The following is a 22,248-nucleotide window of genomic DNA, read 5'->3' on the forward strand; positions in this document are numbered from 1 at the left end:
GCCCTGGCCCATGTGGCTTAGTTGGTTGGAGCGTTGTCTCGTGGACCGAAGGGTTGCGGGTTCCCAGTCAGGGCACAGTCAGTCTCTCTCTCTCTCTCTCTCTCTCTCTCTCTCTCTCTCTCTCTCTCTCTCTCCCTCCCTCCCTCCCTCCCCCCCTCCCTCCCTTCCTCCCTTCTGTCGTCGAGTGAGGATTAAAAAAAAATTTTTATAACAAACTGAGATTAAGAGCCATGAAGGGAGAGGACAGGGTTCAGAGAGCATCTTTCCCCAAGTCACTGGTCTCCAGAGCCCACAGCTGAATTGCTCGGTTCAAGGAGGAAGTTCAGCATGAATAGTGTCAGCTCTAGGGGGCGGGTAACGGGGTTTTTGGAGGTGGGAGAAGAGTAGCCATGATTCTGGAATAGTGACATTTACTGAGTTCTTACTCCGCACCTGGTGCTGTCCTGGGTGCTTTACGTGGATTAGCTCACTTAATCCTTAAACCCTGTAAGGTAAGTGCTTTTATGATTCCCATTTTATAGAGGAAGCACAGGGACATTGTCGCTTGCCCAAGGTGACAGTAAGTGGAAAAACAGGGAACACCACCCGGGCAGTCTAGCTCCAGAGCTCCCCACCGCGGCGCTCTGTGCCAGCCAGTTCCCAGGAGGGGCTCTGCAGAACGAAGGTGCAGTGCGCCCTCCGGCAGCCTCTGAGCCTCGGGATGGTGAGAGGGTGGAGGGAGCAGCGTTCGGGACCAGGGCCCATGAAGAGGGGGTGGTCCTGCCCGCGGTGGGGACCCTGGTTGCTGATGAGCCCGCCCTATCACCCCATCGCACTCTCTCAGGGCTCCTCTTCTGGCTCCACCCTCTGTTACCTGGTGAGCAGCTCACGTTTGGCCCCCTCGCTCTATGCTCTGAGAGGGCAGAGCGTGCATTTTGCTGTCTCCACCCAGCCCAGGGCCAGGCACAAAGTTGGCACTTGGTACGTATTTATTGAATGAACAGTCGACTAAGCATCAAACCTAGTGTTTTGCCTTAGCAGATAGGCAGTTGTCTAAGAGGATAACTACTTCTCACTTTGCTGGAAGTTTGTGGGACCCAGGAGTGGAGCTGGGTTCCAGAACATTCCCAGAGTGACCAGCTCCACAGAGTGAGCCGGCTTGGGGAGGAGGCTTATCTGTTGTTTGGGGAGCGCCGGGGTTTGGGGCAGTGGGGTCTAACAGGGAAAGCTTTAGGCGACAGGCAAATGAGGTTTTTTATATAGATTCGGCTCCCCCGCCCCCCGCCTTGATTGAGCTGTTTTGGGGGACAGCAGTAGAATTGGAGCTAATTTGCAACATTGACTTCATTTTTTTTTTTCTATGAAAATACTGTTTTTTTCCGATGGCTTTATAGTGAGTATGCTAAATATAATCACACTGTTTAAATGCAATAAGATATTTGTAGAAAGAAATACAGTGATTAATAATATTGCTTTCCAAATTCCTGCAGTAACACTAATCTAGTATTCTGATTCAGATTAAATTTGAGTTTGTGTTAATTTCCTTTTGCAGAAGTAGTAATTATTCACATGTACACAGTTTTCCTTCTAATACATGAAAAGGGGCTTGGTTCCTCGGTTGCAGAGATTGCCCTTTCTGTTACACGGGCAGGCCCTGATCTTCAGCAGAGCCCCGAGCCTGTCATATGCAGCAGTGACTGTCACTTCCCTGGACTTCAGCAACCTGAGTTAATTAAAAGGTTCAGATGAAGTTAATCAAGTTTGGAACTCTAATTTTGTGCAGTGTTTTGATACGATTCGATGAGTCATCTTTTGGCAGAGCAGCTCTCCATTCCTGAAAATGTTTGATCTCAGTGGAACAGTTCTGTCCTGTGGCACTGGGTGCGGGGGTGCTCTTCAGAAACGCGCGGTCAACAGCGATGTGTGCGCGCCTGGCTGTTCAGGAGGGGTGGCGAGCAGAACAAAGGAGAATTTACTAAGCCAGAACTTGTCAGGGGCTAGGGTCAGTTCTGAGGCTGCTGCCTGTCTAGAACATGGGCTTCTTCCCACCCCCTCCGCCCCTGCTCCTGGAGTGCTGACATTTGAAAAAGAGTGAAAAATACAGCTTCTGTTTGCTTTGCTGCAAATAAGTGGCCGGACTGACTGGCCTCCTTCCCGGAGGCCCCGAGAGGACTTCAGATGTGGTCAGCGAGGTATCTGCGTGGTGCCAGCCTGCCGGCCCTCGTCCAGGCAGCCTGCACCAGGAGCAGGCACGGGGCCCAGAGGGACAGCGGTGCCCGCTGCTGCCGCCTGCACACCTCCCCCTAGTGCCACCTTAGTTCTTTCTGAGACAAAACTGGTCTGACTCTGTGAAGACTGATGGGCAGGTTTCCCATGGCCTCCACCTCCACTTCTCACGCACTGAATTAGTAACTTAAAATTAATGGAGCAGTTGAGAGAGGGCAGGGCCCATCTGGAAAAGGCATAAAGATGTGGTCGAATGGGAGTCCTCTGTGTGTGGGGGTGGGGGCGGGGGCCGCGGCAGAGAGCCAGACCATGCGGAATCCTTGGGGCTGCGTTCCGATGGCCCTGCCGCTTCTCCTGGTTTCGATTAGGGTTAAGAAGCACAGCATCTCAATGCCAGAGTTGGCATTTCTGCTCCAGTACTTCTTGGCAGCTACACTGAACGAGCTGTCTCACCTCCCTGAACCTTGGTTTCTCCCCGCATGAGGCCAGGAGAGCAGCAGGGCCCCTGCCGCCCTCACCGGCACTCCCGGGCGAGTGCCGCTGAGCAGGAGTCTGTAGAGCGGTGCCTGGCCCGCGGTGGCACTGCTGCTTTTGCTGTTATTACGGTGGTTTGAGCTTTTCTTCAAGAGCTCGTATTTGGCCAAAAGATGAGAGGCTTTGTGATGAGGGCTGTAAAAATGACTCTCTTCTTCGTCCCGTACGGCAGTCGATGCTTCTGTCCCAGCGACACAGCAGTGAGAGGATCGCACAGGCTGCGTCCGGCCCCCCCCCCCCCCCCCCGACGGCCTGAAATCAAGCAGCCTCTCTCACTTCCCACGTGGCTGCCGCTGGGCCTTGGATCGTGCAGTGCGAGCGGCTGCACTTGGCGTTGCCTCCACCATCTGCTCAGGCAGCACTGACGAGCATTCTGGGTTTGTGGTCGTGTCCTCTTCAGAGCGACTGACGACAGTAGCGCTGACATCCGAGAGTGCGCTCGCAGTAGCCTCTGCTTTGGCTGGGCTAGCAGGTTTCCAGATTCCTTTGTCTTCACAGGATACTGTTGGAAAAGAGGCTTGGTCTAAACAGGGATTAACTGCCTCTCTGAGGCCTCTCATCCACCCTGCCCCCAGGTGCTCCTGGGATTGCCCTTATTTACTCTAAGTTGGAATTCCAGCAACACATCTGCAGAGGTAGAAGTTAAGCTGGGGTGAAGGCGTATTGGTTTAGCAGCAACCAAATGGCCGTTGGCCTTGAGCTAGCTGCCAAGTGGTTGAGTACAGTTGAGGGTTCTAGGAGCTGTTTTCTTGAAAAAGAGGAGTCGTGTTCCCAGATGACAGACAGTGTTCAAGACAGGTGTTCTTGAGTGACACCTGCCTTTTTTCATTTAAGCCTCCAATGTGCCAAGCACTGTACTGGGCATTTGAAAGTTGCCAAGGAAGCAGACTATGGGCCCTTCTCTGACACTGGCACTGAGAAGGCACAGCCCTGGGGCAGGCTGTGTCTCCTTGTACCTTCTGTGGTTTGGGACCTTCTTGGAACGCTTGGTAACCCGTTTATGAACTTCTCTCAAGCTTCACCGGAGCCATCTGTTGTGACTCCTGATTTCCCTGTTCCCTCCCCATGGCCTTCATACATGCAGACGAGCCTGCCCTTGTGCCGAGTGCCTCGGCCTGCCGGGCGCGCAGTGAGCTTTCAGTCTCGCTGGTTGGATGAATGAATTGGTACTGTTTCTTGGAGAGTGGTTCTCAGCCCAGGCTGCTCGTCCCCAAAGCCATTTGTAAGTCTTAAGAAAACAAGTAGAAATAAGCCCTCATTACTTAGTCTGGGGTGGGTTCCAAATGCATTTTTAAAGAGCCTCACAGCAATTGCCTGAGTTTTCGATCCACCTTTATTTTTAGGGAAGAGCCCTATGTACTGATCAAGACTGTAATTTCTTGCCCTGGCTGGTGTGGCTCAGTGGATTGAGTGCCGGCCTGTGAACCAAGGGTCACCAATTTGATTCCTGGTCAGGGTGCATGTCTGGGTTGCTGGCCAGGTCCCTGGTTGGGGGGTGGGCAAGAGGCAACGACACACAGTTTCTCTCCCTCTCTCTAAAAATAAATAAATAAAATCCTGTTTTCCCCCCAAATATAATTTGCTGAGGAAAATCACTTTTTCAGCCAGCAAATAATGATGAGACTTAAATGGACACACTTTGTAAAGTCCCCTTGAAGTATGAAGTGCTATCCCAGAGCACCCAGAGATCCATGTGTCCCTGTCTCCACTGATACACACAGCTTGTGTGATGGGGGAGGGGCAGTGCCCTGCGGGCGGGCTGTCCGCCTGCCTTGAGGGGCACGTGGAGAACAAGAACGCCACCCGCCCAGCACGCCGTGAATGTCGTGGGCAGGGTAGTGGGAGTAGAAGGGGGTTGTGCTGGGTCAGCCTCATCCTCCTCCTGCCTGTGTCTTTTTGGTTGGGCTAAAAATTCAAGCCTTGTTAGGGTCCCATTACACAGTAGTTCTGATTTCCTGCCATCATCTCAACCTTTCTCCGGTTCACAACCAAAATGGAACACTCATTTCTGGAGGTTGACATAATTGTTGTACTAAGGGAGGTTTTGTTTGTAATGATTTGCCTGTCTGATGAGTCTGAGCATTTGGCTGGCCTTTCTGGCCAAAGCCGCCCTTTCAACTGGTGCCTAGAACGCATGCCTCCCGCCCCGACCCCTCTTCTGGCTCACAGTCAGGCCTTTTCCCTCTGCAGGAAGCTTCTCCGCCTCTCCCGAAACACGCACTTCGCTTGGCCTCTCCTGGTGCCTCCCTACGGGTGTCAGATCGCTGGTGTGCTCTCCCAGCGCTCATCACGGGCATTTTAGTTATTTTTGTAATTAGTTAATTGCCTTTCTGAGTGTGTTTGTTGAGTAAATGAAAAGTGTATTGCCTTTCACTTGGCCCACATTTTACGTAATGTCTATAGTTCCTAGAGAATGGAAAAAAAATATTTTTTAATTCTCAACATTGATAAGCACTTACTGTGAAGACTTGCTTTTTCACCTCCCTTTTTCCTTCCTCAGTGCTCCTGAAGTTCCGCACGGATAAGGGAAGAGACCCAGGTTGTGATACCTTTGGGGAAGATTCTGAGCTGTTGCTCCAGATTCGAAACGATGTGCTCGACTCCCTGGGTGTTAATCCTGACCTGCTTCCTGAAGACTTTGTCAGGTTGGTCTCGGCATTTATTGGTTCGGCCTGGATTGATAAATGTCTGCTGCATTTGCCTTCAGCTGGGGAGGTGCTTGTCGAGACCAGGGGCCCCAAGGAGAGCCTTCTGTGCCGTATTCTGCCAGCTCCCATAAACCCCTGCCTCCCCTCGGGGCGGCCACAGCGTGCAAAACAGCGAGGCGCGGGTTCCGTGTGTTCAGTAGGTGTTTTATATTCATGTGATTGAAACTTCAGGGCAGTATGAGTCTGTACTCACTGCTGTGTGCCTGTTTCCCTTTACAGTGCCTTCTGGGGCTGCTTCCGGCCGGGCACATTGTCCTTCCCGGTGTCTCCAGCCCTGGAGTGCTGCAGCTCGGGAGCCTCGGGGTCCCCGACTCCGCCCCTGCGGCCCCGCATCGTGGCCCGGCCTCTGCTCCCACAGCGCGCTGCTGGGGGCAGCCCCGTGTGTGCCGGTGCGGCTGCAGGGCAAACTGCTGGCTGGCCCGGAAAATGGGGTTTATTACTAGGTGGACATTGCCCCGTTGCCGCCCTCAGGTGGCTGACCCGTGTGCCCCCTCAGCAGCAAAGGCAGTCGTGTCTCCAGCCTCCGCTCCCATGGGCGCTTGGGTGCTTTCATCCTACGGCGCCAGTCTTTGCTCTTAGGCACAGTCAGGTTTAGGATTTGATTGGAGAAGTCCAAATGGCGACTAGGTCAGGAGCCCCTTCTGGGCAGGTCTGGGATCGTTGGCTCACTCTCGGTTTCGTTTGTTGTCTTTGGGGACACTTCGTAAATTGCTTCACTGTGCCTCCAGCGTGTAGCAGTGATAATTGTGGCAGTAATTTACTGAGCAGCTACTATGTACATGGTCTCTCTCCTCACAACAGCCCTTTTTATAGGTAAGGACACGGTAAAGCTCAGGAAAGTGAAGTGCCTAATGCAGGATTTACAAAGCTAGTAACAATAGCACCGTATACAGAAGACCATCTCTGCTTTACCACATTTAATTGGCACATCTTCCCTTGATGTGTGGTTACTTTCCCATTATTTAAATGAAGAAACTGAGGCTCTGAAAGGTTTTTCTGTCACTTGCTTGAGATTTTAGTTAAGTAGCCAACCAAGGCCTTGCCCTGTCTCACCGTGCTGATTGCTGGCAGCAGCACACTACCTGGGTCTTCCTCCTAGCGATGAAGTGGATCAGAGTTTCTTCTTCCCGAAGTTGTTTCCAGAGTTGTTTCTTTCTTGTGTCTCAGTACCTTGTCCAGACACTAGTAACACCACCAGATTTAGGACTAGCAAGCAGGAGCCTTTGAACCGCTGGCCAAGTTCTCAGCCACAGAGGCAGCCGTCCACGAGGCGCCTTCCTGAGTTGGCAACGGCAGGTCAGGGGCTAATGGCGCTGCAGGCTGGGACGGGGTCCCTGTCTCATACTCATAGCTGGGCATACATGTCTTGGTGAAGGGTGGACAGAGTGTAGGGAGCAAGTGGTACCTGCGCTGGCTCACGCGGGGCTGCGTTTGCAGCAGACCCAGCCAGGCAGGCCGGGCCGCCAAGCACGCCCAAAGTGCCGACCGTGAGTACGCAGCCAAGTGACTGATTTGTGCATTTAGAGTGATGAGTGTCCTGGCTCTGCGACGCCAGCCAGTGGTGGGGGCCCCGCTTCCCACAAGGAGAAAGTCACCACCAACACTGACAGCCTAATGACTCGCTGCTGGCCGGTCCTCTCTCCCAAGTGCTTTCTGCCCTCGCCCGCCCACTTTACAGATCCCACTTTCCCATATGCAGGTCCTCGTGTGCTCAGGTGCTCCCGCTCTGTCGCCCTCTAAGTAAGAGGGGTTTGGTGGCCTCTTCAAGGCCTGAGATGGGATGGGGACGTCTGGCAGCTGAGCCACCCTCTCACATTACACGCTGCCGGCTCAGAGCTGTGCACAAGCCTCCGTCCCCCTCATCTGCGCGTGGTCTGCTTGCGCTGTCCTTTATGGGACTGTATTTATTCTCTTCTCAGAGAGCTTTATTGCTTTTCTGAGTATGAAAGCAACAGATGCCTGTTGGCAGAGAATGTAGAAGGGAAGAAAAAGGTTGCCCGTGGTCCCAGCATTGAGAAGTGGCCGCGGCTAACATTCTGGGGTTTAGCCTCACAGACTCCTGCATATATTTACCCATATATTTTCTTTTTTTTTAATGTCAAAACGAGATCATACTCTTCATGTAATAGCCTCTTTTCAGCGTGTCATAGACCTATTTGTGTCAAAAATACAGATCCATGTCCTTATCTGACATTTAGTTATTTATTTAACCATCACCTTGTTAATGGGTATTTAAGGCATTTAATGGGTGCAGATCTGCAGTCTGAGATGATGAAAGAGCTCTGGAGCGGGCTCGTTGTGACAACGGCACAGCTGGGCGAGTGTGCGTAATGCCACCGAACTGCACGGTCAGGAGTGGCTAAGGTGGAATATTTTATGTTGTTAGGTTTAACCACAATAAAAATTTTTTTAAACAGTAAAAGTTACATATACAAATTATGAATGTTCGTCATAAACACACAACAGTGGAAAAACTATAAACACTAACTTTCCTTTCTGCCTTCTCCAAGCCCCTGGTAAATTTTGTTTTCTGTCTCTATGAATTTGATTATTCTAGGTATCTTATATAAGTGGAATCATACAATATTTGCTCTTTTGTGAACTTAACTGGGTTTTCAATTACAGAAATAATATATGTTATGGAAAGTACCCAATAGATTCAAAGATGAAGATGAAAATCACTCATAATTCCATTACTCACAGAGAAAATCACTGACCACTTGGTACTGTATCTTCTACATTTTCAGTCATAGCATATGTGAAATCAACAAAATTCTTTGTAGATTTTTTAAAAGATTTTATTTACTTATTTATTTATTTAGAAGGAGAGAAACATCGATTGGTTGCCTCTTGTTTGCCAACCGGGGACCAGACCATCCAACTCAGGCATGTGCCCCAACCAGGAATCAAACCGGCAACCCTTTGCTTTGCAGGACACCCAACTGAGCCATACCAGTTAGGGCCCTTTGTAGATGCTTTTTTTTTTTTTTTAAATACTCATTTATTGTTAGCAAGGGTGGTGAGTAAAGGTGTGACCTTTTAAGGGAGGTCTTTGGAAATATATATCAAGAGTCATTAAAATCACCCTGGCCGGGTAGGTCAGTTGGTTAGAGTATTGCATATTTGGGTTTGGTTTTGTTTTGTTTTTCTTCTGATCCCCGGTCAAGGCACATAACGAAGCAACAAATGAATGCGTATGTAAGTGGAAAAACAAATCGATCGAGCCATCTCTCTCTTTTTTCCTCTTTCTCTAAAATCAATAAAAATACAAAATTTTAAAAAGAGAGTCATTTGCCCTGGCTGGTGTGGCTCAGTGGATTGGTGCCGGCCTGCAAATCAAACGGTCACCCGTTCGATTTCGGGTTGGTGGCATGCGAGAGGCAACCGGTTGATGTATCTTTGGCACATTGACATTTCTCTCCCTCCATTTCTTCCTCCTTTTCCATCTCTAAAAATTAATAAAATCTTTTTTAAAAAAGAGAGAGTCATTAAAATGTTCCCTCTTTGACACAGTAATTCTGCTCCTTGCCAATAAGAATATACCCTAAAGAAATAATGTGAGCAAACATTTATATACAAAAGATAACCATATTAAAAGAAAGAGAAAGTGAAAAGACATTAAAAAGTGAATGATACAGGGCAATGCAATGTTATGTATGGATTTAAAATGATGTTTATCATGGAAAGTGTCAAGCATACAGAAAAGACGGAAAGACTAGTTCGTAGTGGGCACCCATGTACCACTCGGCTAGACCCAGGTGCTGGTACCTTGCTTGCAGTTTCGGGGAGAGGGGCAGGATGCTGACATGAGTCTGTCAGGGCGCTTCAGAGTTTATCCATTGCATTCAGTTCTGTGTCTCTGTTAATCTAGGGCGGTCGTTTTTCTTTCAACCTTCATCTCACGGCACACATAAGTCCTAAAATTTTGTGGCACACCAAAAAACAGACACACATTTTCACTTGGGAGCATTCACTGAACTTCCCTCCATGTGGCTCCAGGCTGCCAGCGCACAGCCTCCGCCAGCGCCCTTCATCTTCTCAGCTCTTCTGCCGAAGGCCTTGGCCTTCACAGGCGGCTTTAGGAACTTTCCCTTCCCCAGAAGTTGGCAGTAGCCCGATTGCACCCCATCAGTGACGGGAGCGATCCAGCCTTGTGTTTGAGCAGCATCCGCCCGTGTCGGCTCACTGACCAAGGGCCACAGTTGATCAGGGTTGACAGTGGGGCAGAAGCTCCGGTTCCTCTTTAAGTGGCAGTGCCTCACACCACCTTTCCCAGAGTGACCTGCGTGATCCTCGTCAGAGTTGATACTGTGAGGATGCAAGCCACCAGCGTTCCCCAGACCTCCCCGGCGCTTCCTGTGCTTGCCAGTGTGGCCATGACCGTGGGTCATGTGGCCCCGAAGTTTCTGGGTCTTCCTCAGTCTGGATGGCGTGTTGGTGGCCGATATGCAAGAGCCAAAAAAAGTATGTATTTTCCTGATCTGACCAAAAAAAAAATAGGTATAATTTTGATTCATTCACCCTGGACAGCTAATTGTGTTGTCTGTTGTCGTTTTTTAATTAATTTGACGGTCAAAAGGAAAAGGTCAGTGCCCCAGACGAAATGGTCAGGGATTGCATGCTTTAAAAATTCTTGTGGTGCACTGATAGAAAGTCGCTGATCTAGGGGTTCATTTGCCACCTGTTTTTGTAAATAAAGTTTCATTCTATACTTACTCATTTATGTATCAGCTGTGACCACTTTTGTAGAGCTAGTACAGCTCTACCAACAGCCTGCGTAAAGTTTAAACAGACCATATGGGATAAAGCAAAACCATTTACTGTCTGATTTTTCACAAAGTTTTCCATCTCTTGATCTCGAACAGTTTCATCTCTTTCCTTCCTTTCTTCTTCTTTTTCTTCCTCTTCTTCTTCTTGTTCTTCTTCTTCTTCCCATTTTCATTACTGAATATCCCATATTCTGTATTTATTTGATTATTTCTAGAGGTAATTCTTGTCTTGTTGTCTTGTAATCTTTATTATTTAGACTTACATACAATAATTCATTTTTGCCTCGTGGTGTATTTTTTAAAAAATTTACATAGAGTAAAATTTATTCATTTTTGTTATACCATTCTTTGAGTTCATGTGTGTTTTGTTTTTATTTTAAAACACATGAAATGGGCGGGGAATGAGACAACTATAATTAAACAACAATTAAAAAAAAACACATAACTTTTTACAATGGCATGTAGTTGTATAACCACCACCACAATCAAGATTTAGAAAAGTTTCATCGCCTTGAAAATTCCCTTGTGCTGCCCTCTTGTACTCTGCCCCTTCCCCAGCTCCAGCGATCTGTTCTCTGGTCTTTAGTTCTGCCTTTTCCAGGCCACCATAGTAACGCAACTATTGAGAGAGGTTGGTTGGTTGTTCTTTTTTTTTAAGATTTTATTTTATTTATTTCTAGAGAGGGGAATGGAGGGAGAAAGAGAGGGAGAGAAATATCAGTGTGTGGTTGCCCCTCACATGCCCTGCATTGGGAACCCGGCCCACACCCAGGCATACATCCCAACTGGGAGTTGAACCGGCGACCCCTGGCTCGCAGGCCAGCGCTCAATCCACTGAGCCACACCAGCCAGGACTCGAGAGAGTTCTTTATATATTCTGGACACAAGTCCGCTATTTGTAAATAACTAGCAAAAATTTTCTCCCATTTTGTGATTTGTCTTTTTTATTTTCTTGATGATGTCCTTTGAAGTACAGTTTTTAATTTTAATGAAATACAATTGATCTACTTTCTTTTCACTTATCCTTATAGTATCACATCCAAGAAATCATTGCCTCTAATCCAAGATCATAAAGATTTATTCCTCTATTTTCTTCTAAGAGTTTTATAGTTTTAGTTTTTATATTTAGGTCTGGTTCTTTTTTCTATTTTCTTTTCTTTCTTTTTTATTCAATTTAATTTATTTATTTTTAGAGAGAGGGGAAAAGAGGGAGAGAGAGAGGAAGAGAAACATCGTTGTATGAGAGATTGGTTGCCTCACACACCCCCAGCTGGGAACCGGACCTGGCCTGTAACCAAGGCATGTGCCCTGACTGTGAATTGAACTGGCGACCTTTCGGTTTCCAGGCCAGCGATCAGTCCACTGCGCTACACCAGCCAGGGCTATGATTCATTTTTTTAGTTAACTTTGGTATAGAATGTGAGGTAGTGGTCTCATTTCATTCTTGCATATGTGGAGACCCAGTTGTCCCCGTACCATTTGTTTAAAAGACTTTTCCATTTCATTGAATGGTGTTGGCACCCTTGTCAAGAATTAATTGACCGTATATGTACTTATTTCTGTATTTCTGGACTACTGATTCTAGTTCATTGCTGTATATGTCTGTCCTTATACCAGTACCACATGGTCTTGATTACTGTAGCTTTGTTAGTAGTAAGTTTTAAAATGGGGGCACATGAGTTCTGCAACCGTGTTCTTTTGCAGGGTTGTTTTGGTTATTCTGGGTCTGTTACAGTCCCATAGGAATGTTAGGGTGGCTTTTTCCATTGTACAAAAAAGGCACCTGGAATTTTGATATAGTGATTTTTGTCATGTATAGATTAATTTGGGGAGTATTGCTGTCTTAACAATATTAAGTCATCTATTGTTAAATGTATTTCTAAATATTTTACTTTGGATGTTATTGGAAGTAGAATTCTTTCTTTCTTTCTTTCTTTCTTTCTTTCTTTCTTTCTTTCTAATTTACAGATTCTAGAGAGAGGGAGGGGAGACAGAGAAAGAAACATTGATTTGTTGTTCCACTTATTTATGCAGTCATTGGTCGATTTTTGTATGTACCCTGACTGGGGATCGAACCTGCAACCTTAACTTACCAGGATGATGCTCTATCCAACTGAGTTACCTGGCCAGGGCCTTAATTTAATTTTTAGGATGTTCATTGCTAATGTATAGAAGTACAGTTGATTTTTGTATGTGAATCTTGTATCCTGCTGAATTAATAGTTCAGATAATTTTTCTGTGAATTCATTAGTATTTGCTATATACTAGATCATGTCACCTCTGAATACGTCTTCCTTTCCTTTAAGGAAGGAAGGAAGGAAAGAAAAAAGTCTCATTTCCTTTTCCTCCCTTAACTGCCCTGGCTGGAACCCTCAGCGCCACGTGCAGTAGCTGTGGTCAGGGCAGACAGACATCCTTGTCTTGCTCCTGATCTTGGAAGGAAAGCTCTCTGCCTTTCACCAGCGTGCGATGTTGGCTGTGGAGTTTTCATAGATACCCTTTATCAGGTTGAAGAAGTTTTCCTCTCTTCCCACTTTGTTGAGTGTTTTTAGCATGAAAACGTGCTAGAGTTTGTCACATGCCTCTTGGGTCTTTTGAGATGATCGTATGTTTATTGTCCTTTACTCAGTTACCGTGGCGTACCCCGTCGTGTTCTCACGTGTTGAACCAGCTTTCCATTCCTGACATAAGTCCCCCCTAATAGTGGTGTACGATCCTTTCTGGGTGTTCCTGGTTTGATTTGCTAGCATTTAGTTAAGAGAATATATTTTTAAGAGGAAAAAAAAGCCAAATATTAAATTGTGTGATATCACAAGAGAATCGGTGTATTTTTTTAATAAAAGGAAAACATCCCACATGTGGTTATCTCTTGAGTAGCAGCATCCTGGGTGATTCGTTTTCCTTGCAAGTCCTCGGTTATGTGGCCCAGTTCTGTGACGGACCCTGACGAACAGGAGAAGAGCCCGCCCCGGCTGGGCGGGTGGGGCGCCGATCCTGCTGCGGCACTTGCATACGCAGCCCGTGGGGCTGGGATGGACACAGCGTTTCTGGAGGGCGGTTTGGCACAATGTATCGGGGCCCAGCGATTCTGTATTTAGGGATTTGCCTGAATTGTTTGGACGGACATCTATGCCAAGATACGTGAGCACAGTGCTGAACTGTAAATATCCACCTTTAGGTGACAGTGCGGAATGAATGATAGTTGATATGACTTGGGTTTGAAATTATGTATGTTTAGATATGTGCACTTTTAAACATGCCTAGAAGGATGAGCACAAAGTGGAAAGGCCAGAGGTAGAGGCTGCACCTCGTCAGTGTCCCAGTTGGCTCATTTAGGGCACACCCCTGAGTTCAGGGCCGGGAACTGCAGAGCACGCTTCCCCTGGGGAGGTGGCGGGAGGGAGTGTTCAGCTTCCCCGGGACGGGTGCTGGAGGAGCCAGGGATGGTGTCAGCCAAAATTTGTCCTCTGGGTGCCCCATCCTGACCCAGAAGATCTGGTGTCCACGTGGGTAGCGAAGATTTTTTCTGCCCCCATACTTTAGTTTCGGGTCCCAAATGTCCCATGCCTGCATGTTAACACAGGCCTTCTCCCTGACACTTGTGTGGGAGAAGCATATAGAACCCACCACCCTTGTGGGTAAGGAGAGAATTGCGGGAATGTGACCGGGGCACTGAAGCATCTGATATTTGTAGGACCTTATTTTTAGGAAGCACAGAGATAGTCTTTCCTTTAACTTAAAAAAAAAAAAAAAAAAAAAGTGTTGTGAAACAATTCCTGCCTGCCAAGGTTCAAAGGTCTTTCCCAGCCACCCACAAACCCCTGGATCAGATTGAACTTCCCCGCCTTGCTGTCTGAATGGCCGCCTCCTGGTAGGAGGTGATGCGTTCAGGCCGCTCGGACCCTTACCGCCGTCCGGGCAGCCTCCCTGCTCCTCAGCGCTTCACCCCCGTGTGCTCTCTTCCAGGTACTGCTTCTCCGAGATGGCCCCAGTGTGCGCTGTGGTCGGAGGGATCTTGGCCCAGGAAATTGTGAAGGTAAACAGTCGCTGTGGAGCAGAAGACAGTTGATCCAACACACACCTTGTAGACGTGCGAGAGCGAGCCCTGGGCTGTCTGACCTCCCGGGTTTGTCTGACCCCGCTCCTCCTCGTGGCGTGCCCGCCCTTTTCCTTCCTTCCCTTTCCCAGCCCGCCCACTGGGCGCTCCGTGAATGGCCTCTGAGGGCCTGCTCCAGGCTGGGCCCCGAGCCGGGCACAGTGCTGTCTGCCCTCCCTTAGCTGAACTGATCAGGTGTCCGGTGCTTACGATATTCGCCAGGTACTGGGCTTCCCGTGGCTCTGTGAGGCGGGTACTGTCATGGCCCCTTCTCATGGGAGGGCACTGCCGAGGCCCTGAGAGGGGCTCCCAGATCTGCGCTCCCCCTGTGTCCGTCACGGGGGTTGTTACAGAGGAGGAGGGGAGTCAGCGCCCGGGGCCTGTGCCAGCGGCTCTGCAGGGCGGCTGCCGCGTGTCAGGTAGGCATCGTCGGCGCTCTCAGCAGGGAGGTATCTTACCTGGGGTCACATAACCTGCCACTGGCACAGCATTTTGAATTTCTTCTAGAGACCATTTGGGGTTGCTAAAACTATAGCATGCCCTCACAGAAATTTTACATCCTTTGGGGACTTTGATAGTTGCCTAAAGGTGTTAAATTTACCTTCGCCAGGTTCTACATGCTTTAGCGGACTTGGCGGTGGTGGTTTGTTGTTTCCTTCCGTGGGCAGGTGTGCCTGGTTAGGTGAAGGAGTGCAGTGGTGGAAGGAGCATGAAGTGGGGACGGGAACGTGCACATCCTTGTAGCCCAACAGCAGTGACAACAGTAATAGAGAACATGTATTGAAAGTCCACCACGTACCACGCAGACTGTTCCTTGCATGGATGAACTCACTTATCCTCACAACAGCCCTGTGAGGTGGGAAGTGTCGTGATCCCTGCAGTGTAACATGGGAGCAAGGTGCCGGGAAGTGGAGGAGCCAGGGTTCGAGCCAGGCAGCCTGGCTCCTGGGCCTGTGCGCTTCCCCGCCGGGGGTGGCGTGCCTCAGGCGGTGTGCGAGGCCTGCGCAGACCCCCAGGCTCCCTTCTGTACTTCCCGCTGAGAAGGCGCTCCCTGGGTTTTGCACGCGGCCTTGACCCCATTGTTTGCAGCGGCTTCTCTGCACCCCGTCCTAACCTCCGGTGCAGCCCCCTCCTCCCGGCCTGCTGGGGACAGCTGTTGCCCAGCATCTTGTTTCTGTTTGTGCCAGATAGCCAGAGCGCTCCACATTCTTGGTTGCTGGGCGTGTCTGGAATCTCCTCCTGCCCCCATCTGGTTTGGGAAGCACTTTACCTTTTGCCCCACGTTCACCCCGTGCCCTGCCGCCTTGTCCCCACCACTCCCGGACACACACACTTAACACTGCCCCCGCCGCAGTCAGCTGGCGGTAGGGCCCAGCAGTCTGAGGGCCACACGCCTCCGCCTCTGCCGAGAGGCCGTCTGACCACCCCAGACGGAAACGTTAGGAGGTGGAGGCTACGGGTAAAAGTCTGTTGCCTTGGAGTCATCTTGGTTTCCTTCCGTCCTCACATCGCTGCAGACTCCGTGTGTTCTGTCCACGTCCCGCTATGTCATGCTTCCTAGGCAGAAGCCATCCTTCCTTTCCCCACTTTCCACAGCAGGTCCCCTTTGTGCAGTGCTGCAGGCGATAGTGACAGCAGTGGCCGTCCCAGGCTCCATGTTAGGTCGCATTGTATCGTCTCCTATAAATTGGCGTCATTCCAGGCTCTTGGGCCCTTCCACCTGGCTGAGTGCTTGGGGTCCTCAGATCTTGGTCAGGGACCCCTGGGCCCGATAGCAATAGCAGCTCCCACGCACTGGGAATTTGCTCTGTGCCAGGCACATGACGGGACTGACTGCACTTTGTTCTCACTAGAAACTCTAGCAGGCAGGGGCTGTTGATTTGCCTTTCATACGTGCTAGGGGCAGCCCTCTGTCAGATCCAAGCGCCCCTTTCAGTGCCTAGCACTATGTCTGACACTGAGTGGATGCTCAGCACATCTCTTTGGACAAATGGCTGAATAACCACTTGGAGCAGGTATGATTGTCCCCATTGTACAGCTGCAGAAACAGATTGGGACTGGAACTCAGCTCAAGGATACATTCAGGATGTTTAGAATCATCTCTGACTTTGTGCACGAGGTCCTACCTGATGAGTGACAGCACAGTGACCTGGGAGCACTGCCTAGAAGCACGTGTGGGTGGCGTCCTCTTCCAAGGGTCACCCTGCTTGGGTTCAGAACCTCCTAGAAAAGGCAGACATGCATGAACCCAGCACGCACGTGCACACATGAATCAGCATGTGACTTCAGGCTGTCTGACCTGCCCTAAAAGTGCCATGTCCTTCTCTTAGCCCCACACAACAGTCGCCATGCCCGTGGCCAAGGAGCGGCCCCAGGCAGGCGGCCCAGCCCCTCCTGGAGGAGCGGCCTTGCGCGATGCGCGTCCCCTTGGGTCAAGAAGACTGCCGCTAGGCTGCGTTGGAGTGAATCACTGCCTTTCTCAGTCAGAGTCATAAGTAATTATCTCTGTCGTTTGCCAGGCAATGCTCCTTCATGCTAGCCGCTGTTAAGGGTATTTGAGGCACATCATCTCTCTTAATGCCTAGGATAATAAATTTGTTATATTTGTTTTACACGGGGAAAGTAAGGTTCAGAGAGGCTAAATGATCTGTCTGAGGGCACACAGCTGGCAGGGGCCAGCGCTGAGAGACGTGACAATCAAATACGTCTCCGTGCGCATGTGCTCTCTTTCTCTTGAGCTCCTAGGGCCCTTCTTCTGCCTCTGTAACTTGTTTCCTGAGCCCACGCAGCCCAGATGGCTCACTTTTTCTACCTCAGGTTTTTTAAATAAACTTTTTGCTTGTATTTGGGGAAGGAGGCTGTCTCTAGAGATGGCCAAATAGCCCCTGGGGAGGCAAGATGGACCTCTGTTGAGAAACCACTGCTCACACTGCTTATTGAAGTTTGGGTTTGGGGGTTTTTTGCTCTTTTTTTCTCCATTTTGAAGCTCTTCTTGTTTTTCTCCCCAGGCCCTGTCTCAAAGGGACCCACCTCACAACAACTTCTTCTTTTTCGATGGTATGAAGGGAAATGGGATCGTGGAGTGCCTCGGCCCCAAGTGAGTCCCAGACGTGGCAGCCCCGAAGATGCTGAGCCCCAGCACGCCTGCATGTGTCCCCTGTGCCCTGCCCCCACGAGGGCCTCTCCAGGCGAGAGGAGAGTGAAGTCCCCATTCACACCCATTTCCTGCGAATGATGAGGTTGTGCAGATGTGCTCCTTGCAAGCGCCAGCAGCTGCTCCATGTCGGGGCGGAGGGCCTGGCTGCGTCCATCCCTCCCCGCTCAGGACTGTGCGCCAGCTCCAGGCCTGCCAGCACCCAAGTGGCGATCACCTGAGAGTGCCCTCTGACGCCTCTCTGCCCTCGTGCCGTCACGGTGTCACTGGTCCCCTGGGGCACTGCTGGTGATGCCTGCCAGGAACCAGCACGCCTGGTTGCTTAGGAGCCTCTCGCCACCTCGGACTTACTCCCCGCCTGAGGTCACACAGAGAGGCATGTGGCCTCAGGCGGGGAGGAAAGCCCGGGCCCGGCGCAGCGCTAATGGGACCGCAGTTCCAGACGCAGACGGGTGCCCTGAGAGGAAAACCATGGCAGGCGGGATGCATTTCCTCCAAAGCTGAGATCCTGCAAAACAACAGGTGGCATCTGGTGCGCTGTTCCTGCGTTTTAGTCGAGGATTAGTGAGTTCCAGCCTGGGTTGTGGAACGGAGGGAATGGTACCAGGTCCCCTCGGGCATTAGGGCGAGACCTTGCAAGTTGAAAATTGGGAAGAAACTTTGTTTTAAAAGGCAGGTGCCTGAGTCCTACCCCCTGGGGATTCCGACGTGTTGTGTCGTGTCGGGGCCACACGCCGGGAGGGAGGAGCTCTGGTGCGGCGCTGGAGACCCTTGTATTAAGGGCTGTGTCTGTCCTTCCTCCACCCCCTGAATGGCAGCTGTTTGTGTGGGATTTTTTTTATATTTTCTAGATTTCCATGATTCTTTAAAAAGGAATGATAGAAATAAAGTTATTTGCTTTAGGATTTGTTTGTTTTTCTTCCACATTTGAAACTTCCTCTGACGGAGTGATCCCCCCCGACCCCGTTGCCTTTTTAAACCTGAAGAAATGGCACTGGACGCTTGAACCTGCTCCAAGGCGCCCCTCCGACACTGCCGCTGCACTGCTCGTCTGGCGAGTGCAGAGAAGCTTCTGGTTCCAGTTGTCTGCTGAATAATTCAGTTAATAGTGGCTGTTTTCAGTGACAAGAATTACAATGATGGAAAAGGAGTAAAACATGATACTGATGCTACCCTCTGGGTAGCCCCTCTCCGTAGCAGGCATTGTGCTGAGTACAAGGGGGCAACAGCCTCATTTTGAACTTAGTGACACTGAGTAATAGGTCCCAGTCGCATGGCTCGTACGGGCCCAGGCTGTCTTCGGAATCCCATGCTTGTCCTGACTCGGGCATGTGTGCGGATTCCTCCTTGATGTAAAATCCTGTGAGATTTGGGCCTGGCAAGTTGGAGTAAATCATCAGCTCCTTTCCTGTTTTAATCCCATTGCACTCAATGCGAAAGAGCTGGTCTCCGTGAGGCAGAATTCAATCCCCGACCCTCTGGACCACCTCTGCTCCCCCCCTGGGTGAGGTTAGGGGTGCCTTTCTGGAGGGGCCCCTCTCTGTGCCCCGAGGTCAGCGGTTTTAATGCATGAGACTCATGCCCTCTTTGAAATGTTGAGCTAATTCCGTTTACTTTGCCATGTGGGGCCTTGGTCACAAGGGGGCGCAGGCGGGTCTGGATGGATAAAAACAAAATTGTCATGTAGAGTCTTCTCTGAAGCTTCTCAAACTTTTCCACCCTGTACCTCTGGTGGCAGAGATTGAGTCATCCAGAGAGGACCCCTTGGGAATCAGGGAGGGTGTGCTGGAAGCTGCCAGCCCCAGGCAAGAAATGTCTCCCTTCTCGTCTCCTCGAATTTCATCTCCCATATAACACGTCAACGTTATCATAAAATGGATTTCCCTAGTCTCCAGGAAGTGCGCAGCGGTTATCCTGTGGTTTCTAGTACCTCCAGGAGGTGTGGCCTTCCTGGGAAGGAGGATCTGCACAGAAGTGACAGACGTTTGGGGTGCCGGAGCAGCCTTGGGGCGGCCGGGTTTGCCCTCTGCCAACCCCACTTCTGTTGTCTGATTTGTGCAGTTGCCGAACTCCGGTAAGTGCTTAATGTGCCAAAGACAGAACATTGTAGTGGAACAGGTGCTACTCAAAGACGAAAAAAAAGCAAAGGTAAAAAACAGTAAAAAGCTCTCAGCTCCATCCCAGCCCCATGTTCTTACAGTGCGCACCCATTTTGTCAGTTTCCTGCGAGTCTTCTGTAAATATGTGTTTATCTATTGAGGTGTGTCCTATTTTCCCCTTTACGTGTGGGGGAGAGGAAGCTTATGTTGTAGTATTCAGGTCAAAAAGTTTAATAATGCTAACATGTTCACACTACCTGCCTGGTACTTTGCAAAATGCTTATTTATTTATTTACTTAATCCCTACCCGAGGACATGCTTACTGATTTTGGAGAGGGCAAGGAGGGTAGGAGGGAGAGAGAAACACGACGTGAAAGAGAAACATCGATTGGTTACCTCTTGCACGCGCCCCAACCGGGGACCGAACTCACGTCCTAGATGTGTGCCCTGACCGGGAATCAAATCCATGACTTTCTGGTTTACGGGATGACGCTCCGACTAACCAATGGAGCCATACTGGCCAGGGCCCAGCATGTCTGTTCTCTTGCTAAGTTTGAATCCTCACAGCAGCCCCGTGGTGTAGACAGTTGCTGCTGTTGCTGTTGCAACCATATTGCAGAGAAGAAAACAGCTTTACCCAAGAAGTAAGAGGGGGAGTGTGGGCTGATGGGCAAGGCTTTCATGGGAGGCATAGAGTGGCACCGCCTTAGATCTCGACGAGGACAAGGAGACTCGGGCTTTGCCTTCCCAAGGTCCAGAGACTGAGTAGTCGCCACCGAAAACCTCTGGTCAGGCCCGGGTGCTACAGGAAGGCCTTCGGCTGGGCCCCAGCGGGCAGGTGGACCTTGTTTCTAAGCTTGTGTTAAACCCTCAGGCAGCGCACCAGCGTAAGAGTAAAGAGATCCCTCCCCACTGTGTCTCGGCCTGGCAGCTCAACATGGCCACGTAGCTGGAACAGCTGACTTCACAGCTAAACTCTGGATTTCAGGGAGAAATATGAGATGCTTTTTGTATAGGTTGAGCATGTCCACATTCATATCCAGCTCCCAGAGGCCTCACATCCATGGAGAGTGGATCCCTCCAGGCCGTCAGGTTCAAATCCAGACTCTACCACTTAGCTTAGTGACCTTGGGCAAGTGACCTTTTTGTACCTCAGTTGCCCCATCTGTAAAATGGGATGATGGTAGTACATCCCTCTGATACTTGAAAATTAAATGAGTTAATATGTTCTGTTAGCTGCTGTTATGTTTGTAGATAACTTTGTTTGCAACTTGCTTTTAACTCATTGCCTTGGAGATCCTTGTCAGCGCATCAGGCATCAAATTCCAAAACCACAGATGAACCATAAGCTATTTAATCAGGCTGCTGTTGAATGACATTGAGCCTGTTTTCTTTGTAAGCACTTGGGAAAGGCTCTGCAAAGCCAAATGCTCAGGTTACAGAGTATATAAATGCATTTGAGATGGTGATTCCCAAGGCTGCAGGGTGGCAGCCTTGTATGTTTCGTTTGTGGTTTGGATAGACAGTACATGTGCATAGTGCAGAATTGAAAGTTTTACAAAGACACAGTTCTATTTTTTAAGGAAGGACAAAACTATGAACAATGACAAGTAAATCTCTCCAGAAGCAACCATTGCAGGATGGGAGCATTTGGAGGCGGCAAGGGGCATCAGTTCAAGTTTGGGACAGCTTGCCAGAGGCTGCAGTTTGCAGGTGGCAGGGATTTGGCCTCGGGCCTCACTGCCAAGTCCCCTGAGCCTCAGCTCCACCGAGTTGCAGGACTGGTTGGCATGTGGGTTCCAAGGGAGAAGGCCACATAGACGACTGGAACCACCAATCCCAGTCCCTGGGTCTCTGCATCTTTCCATTTAAGCAGGATGGTGGTGTGGAGTGCCCCACTTTCAGTCCTAAATATGAAAAGTTTGGTTCTAATAAAAAGGATACCAGCCCTGTCTGAGGAGCTAAGTTGGTGAAAGCATCGTCCCGATATACCAGGGCTGCAGGTTCAATCCCTGGTCAGGGCACAGACAAGAATCAACCAGTGAGTGCATCAATAAGTGGTACATCAAACCGATCTTTCTCTCCCTCTCTAAAGTCAATTTTAAAAAAGTAAAAGATACTGCCCTGGCTGGTGTGGATCAGTGGGTTGAGCACTAGCCTGTGAACTGAAAGGTTGCTGGTTCGATTCCTAGTCAGGGCACCAGCTGGGGGCGTGTGAGAGGCAACGGATTGATGTTTCCTCTCTCCTTCCCCTCTCTCTAAGAGATAAATAAAGTCTTTAAAAATGCATAAATAAAATTTTTTAAAAGAAGATACCACAGTTCTCTTTGTGTGGTGGAGTAAGTTTCTAAGAAACACCCCCCCATCCCCAATAACTAAATTCTAGACAATACAAAAAAAGTACAAAAAAACCCCCAAACCCACCAAAACCCCACCAAAAAACTATTGGATGGCTCTGAAGAGTGGACAAAGGCAGGTGGGTTTGGGAGGGGAGCTGGAAGAGCCCAGGACAGGATGAGTGTCCTGGCGGGGGCGGGGGCTGTCCCACCATGTTCGCCTGAGGCACAGCATCAGGGAGCTGGGAGGCACAGCATCAGGGAGCAGGGAGGCAGGACCAGCCGTCCTGCTTGCTTGAGAACCAGAGAGAGTACCCACAGCTACAGGGAAGGCGAGTGCCAAGGAA

At 49.8% G+C, this 22,248-nt stretch overlaps 1 protein-coding gene across 1 annotated transcript in view; it reads left to right on the forward strand.

Moving 5' to 3' along the window:
* Positions 1-18,371, forward strand: part of SAE1 (SUMO1 activating enzyme subunit 1) — a 61,998-nt gene extending 43,627 nt beyond the window's left edge. Inside the window, exons 7-9 of the mRNA XM_054588646.1 lie at positions 5,240-5,384; positions 14,183-14,252; positions 17,321-18,371. Coding sequence (XP_054444621.1) covers positions 5,240-5,384; positions 14,183-14,252; positions 17,321-17,413 — 308 coding nt within the window. The 3' untranslated portion in view covers positions 17,414-18,371. The remainder of the gene's footprint in view (positions 1-5,239; positions 5,385-14,182; positions 14,253-17,320) is intronic.
* The last annotated feature ends 3,877 nt before the right edge of the window (positions 18,372-22,248 follow it).

This window comes from Pteronotus mesoamericanus, unplaced genomic scaffold (genome assembly GCF_021234165.1).
Source record: "Pteronotus mesoamericanus isolate MK-2021 breed Mesoamerican mustached bat unplaced genomic scaffold, CSHL_Meso_final scaffold_137, whole genome shotgun sequence".
Taxonomy (NCBI): Eukaryota; Metazoa; Chordata; class Mammalia; order Chiroptera; family Mormoopidae; genus Pteronotus; species Pteronotus mesoamericanus.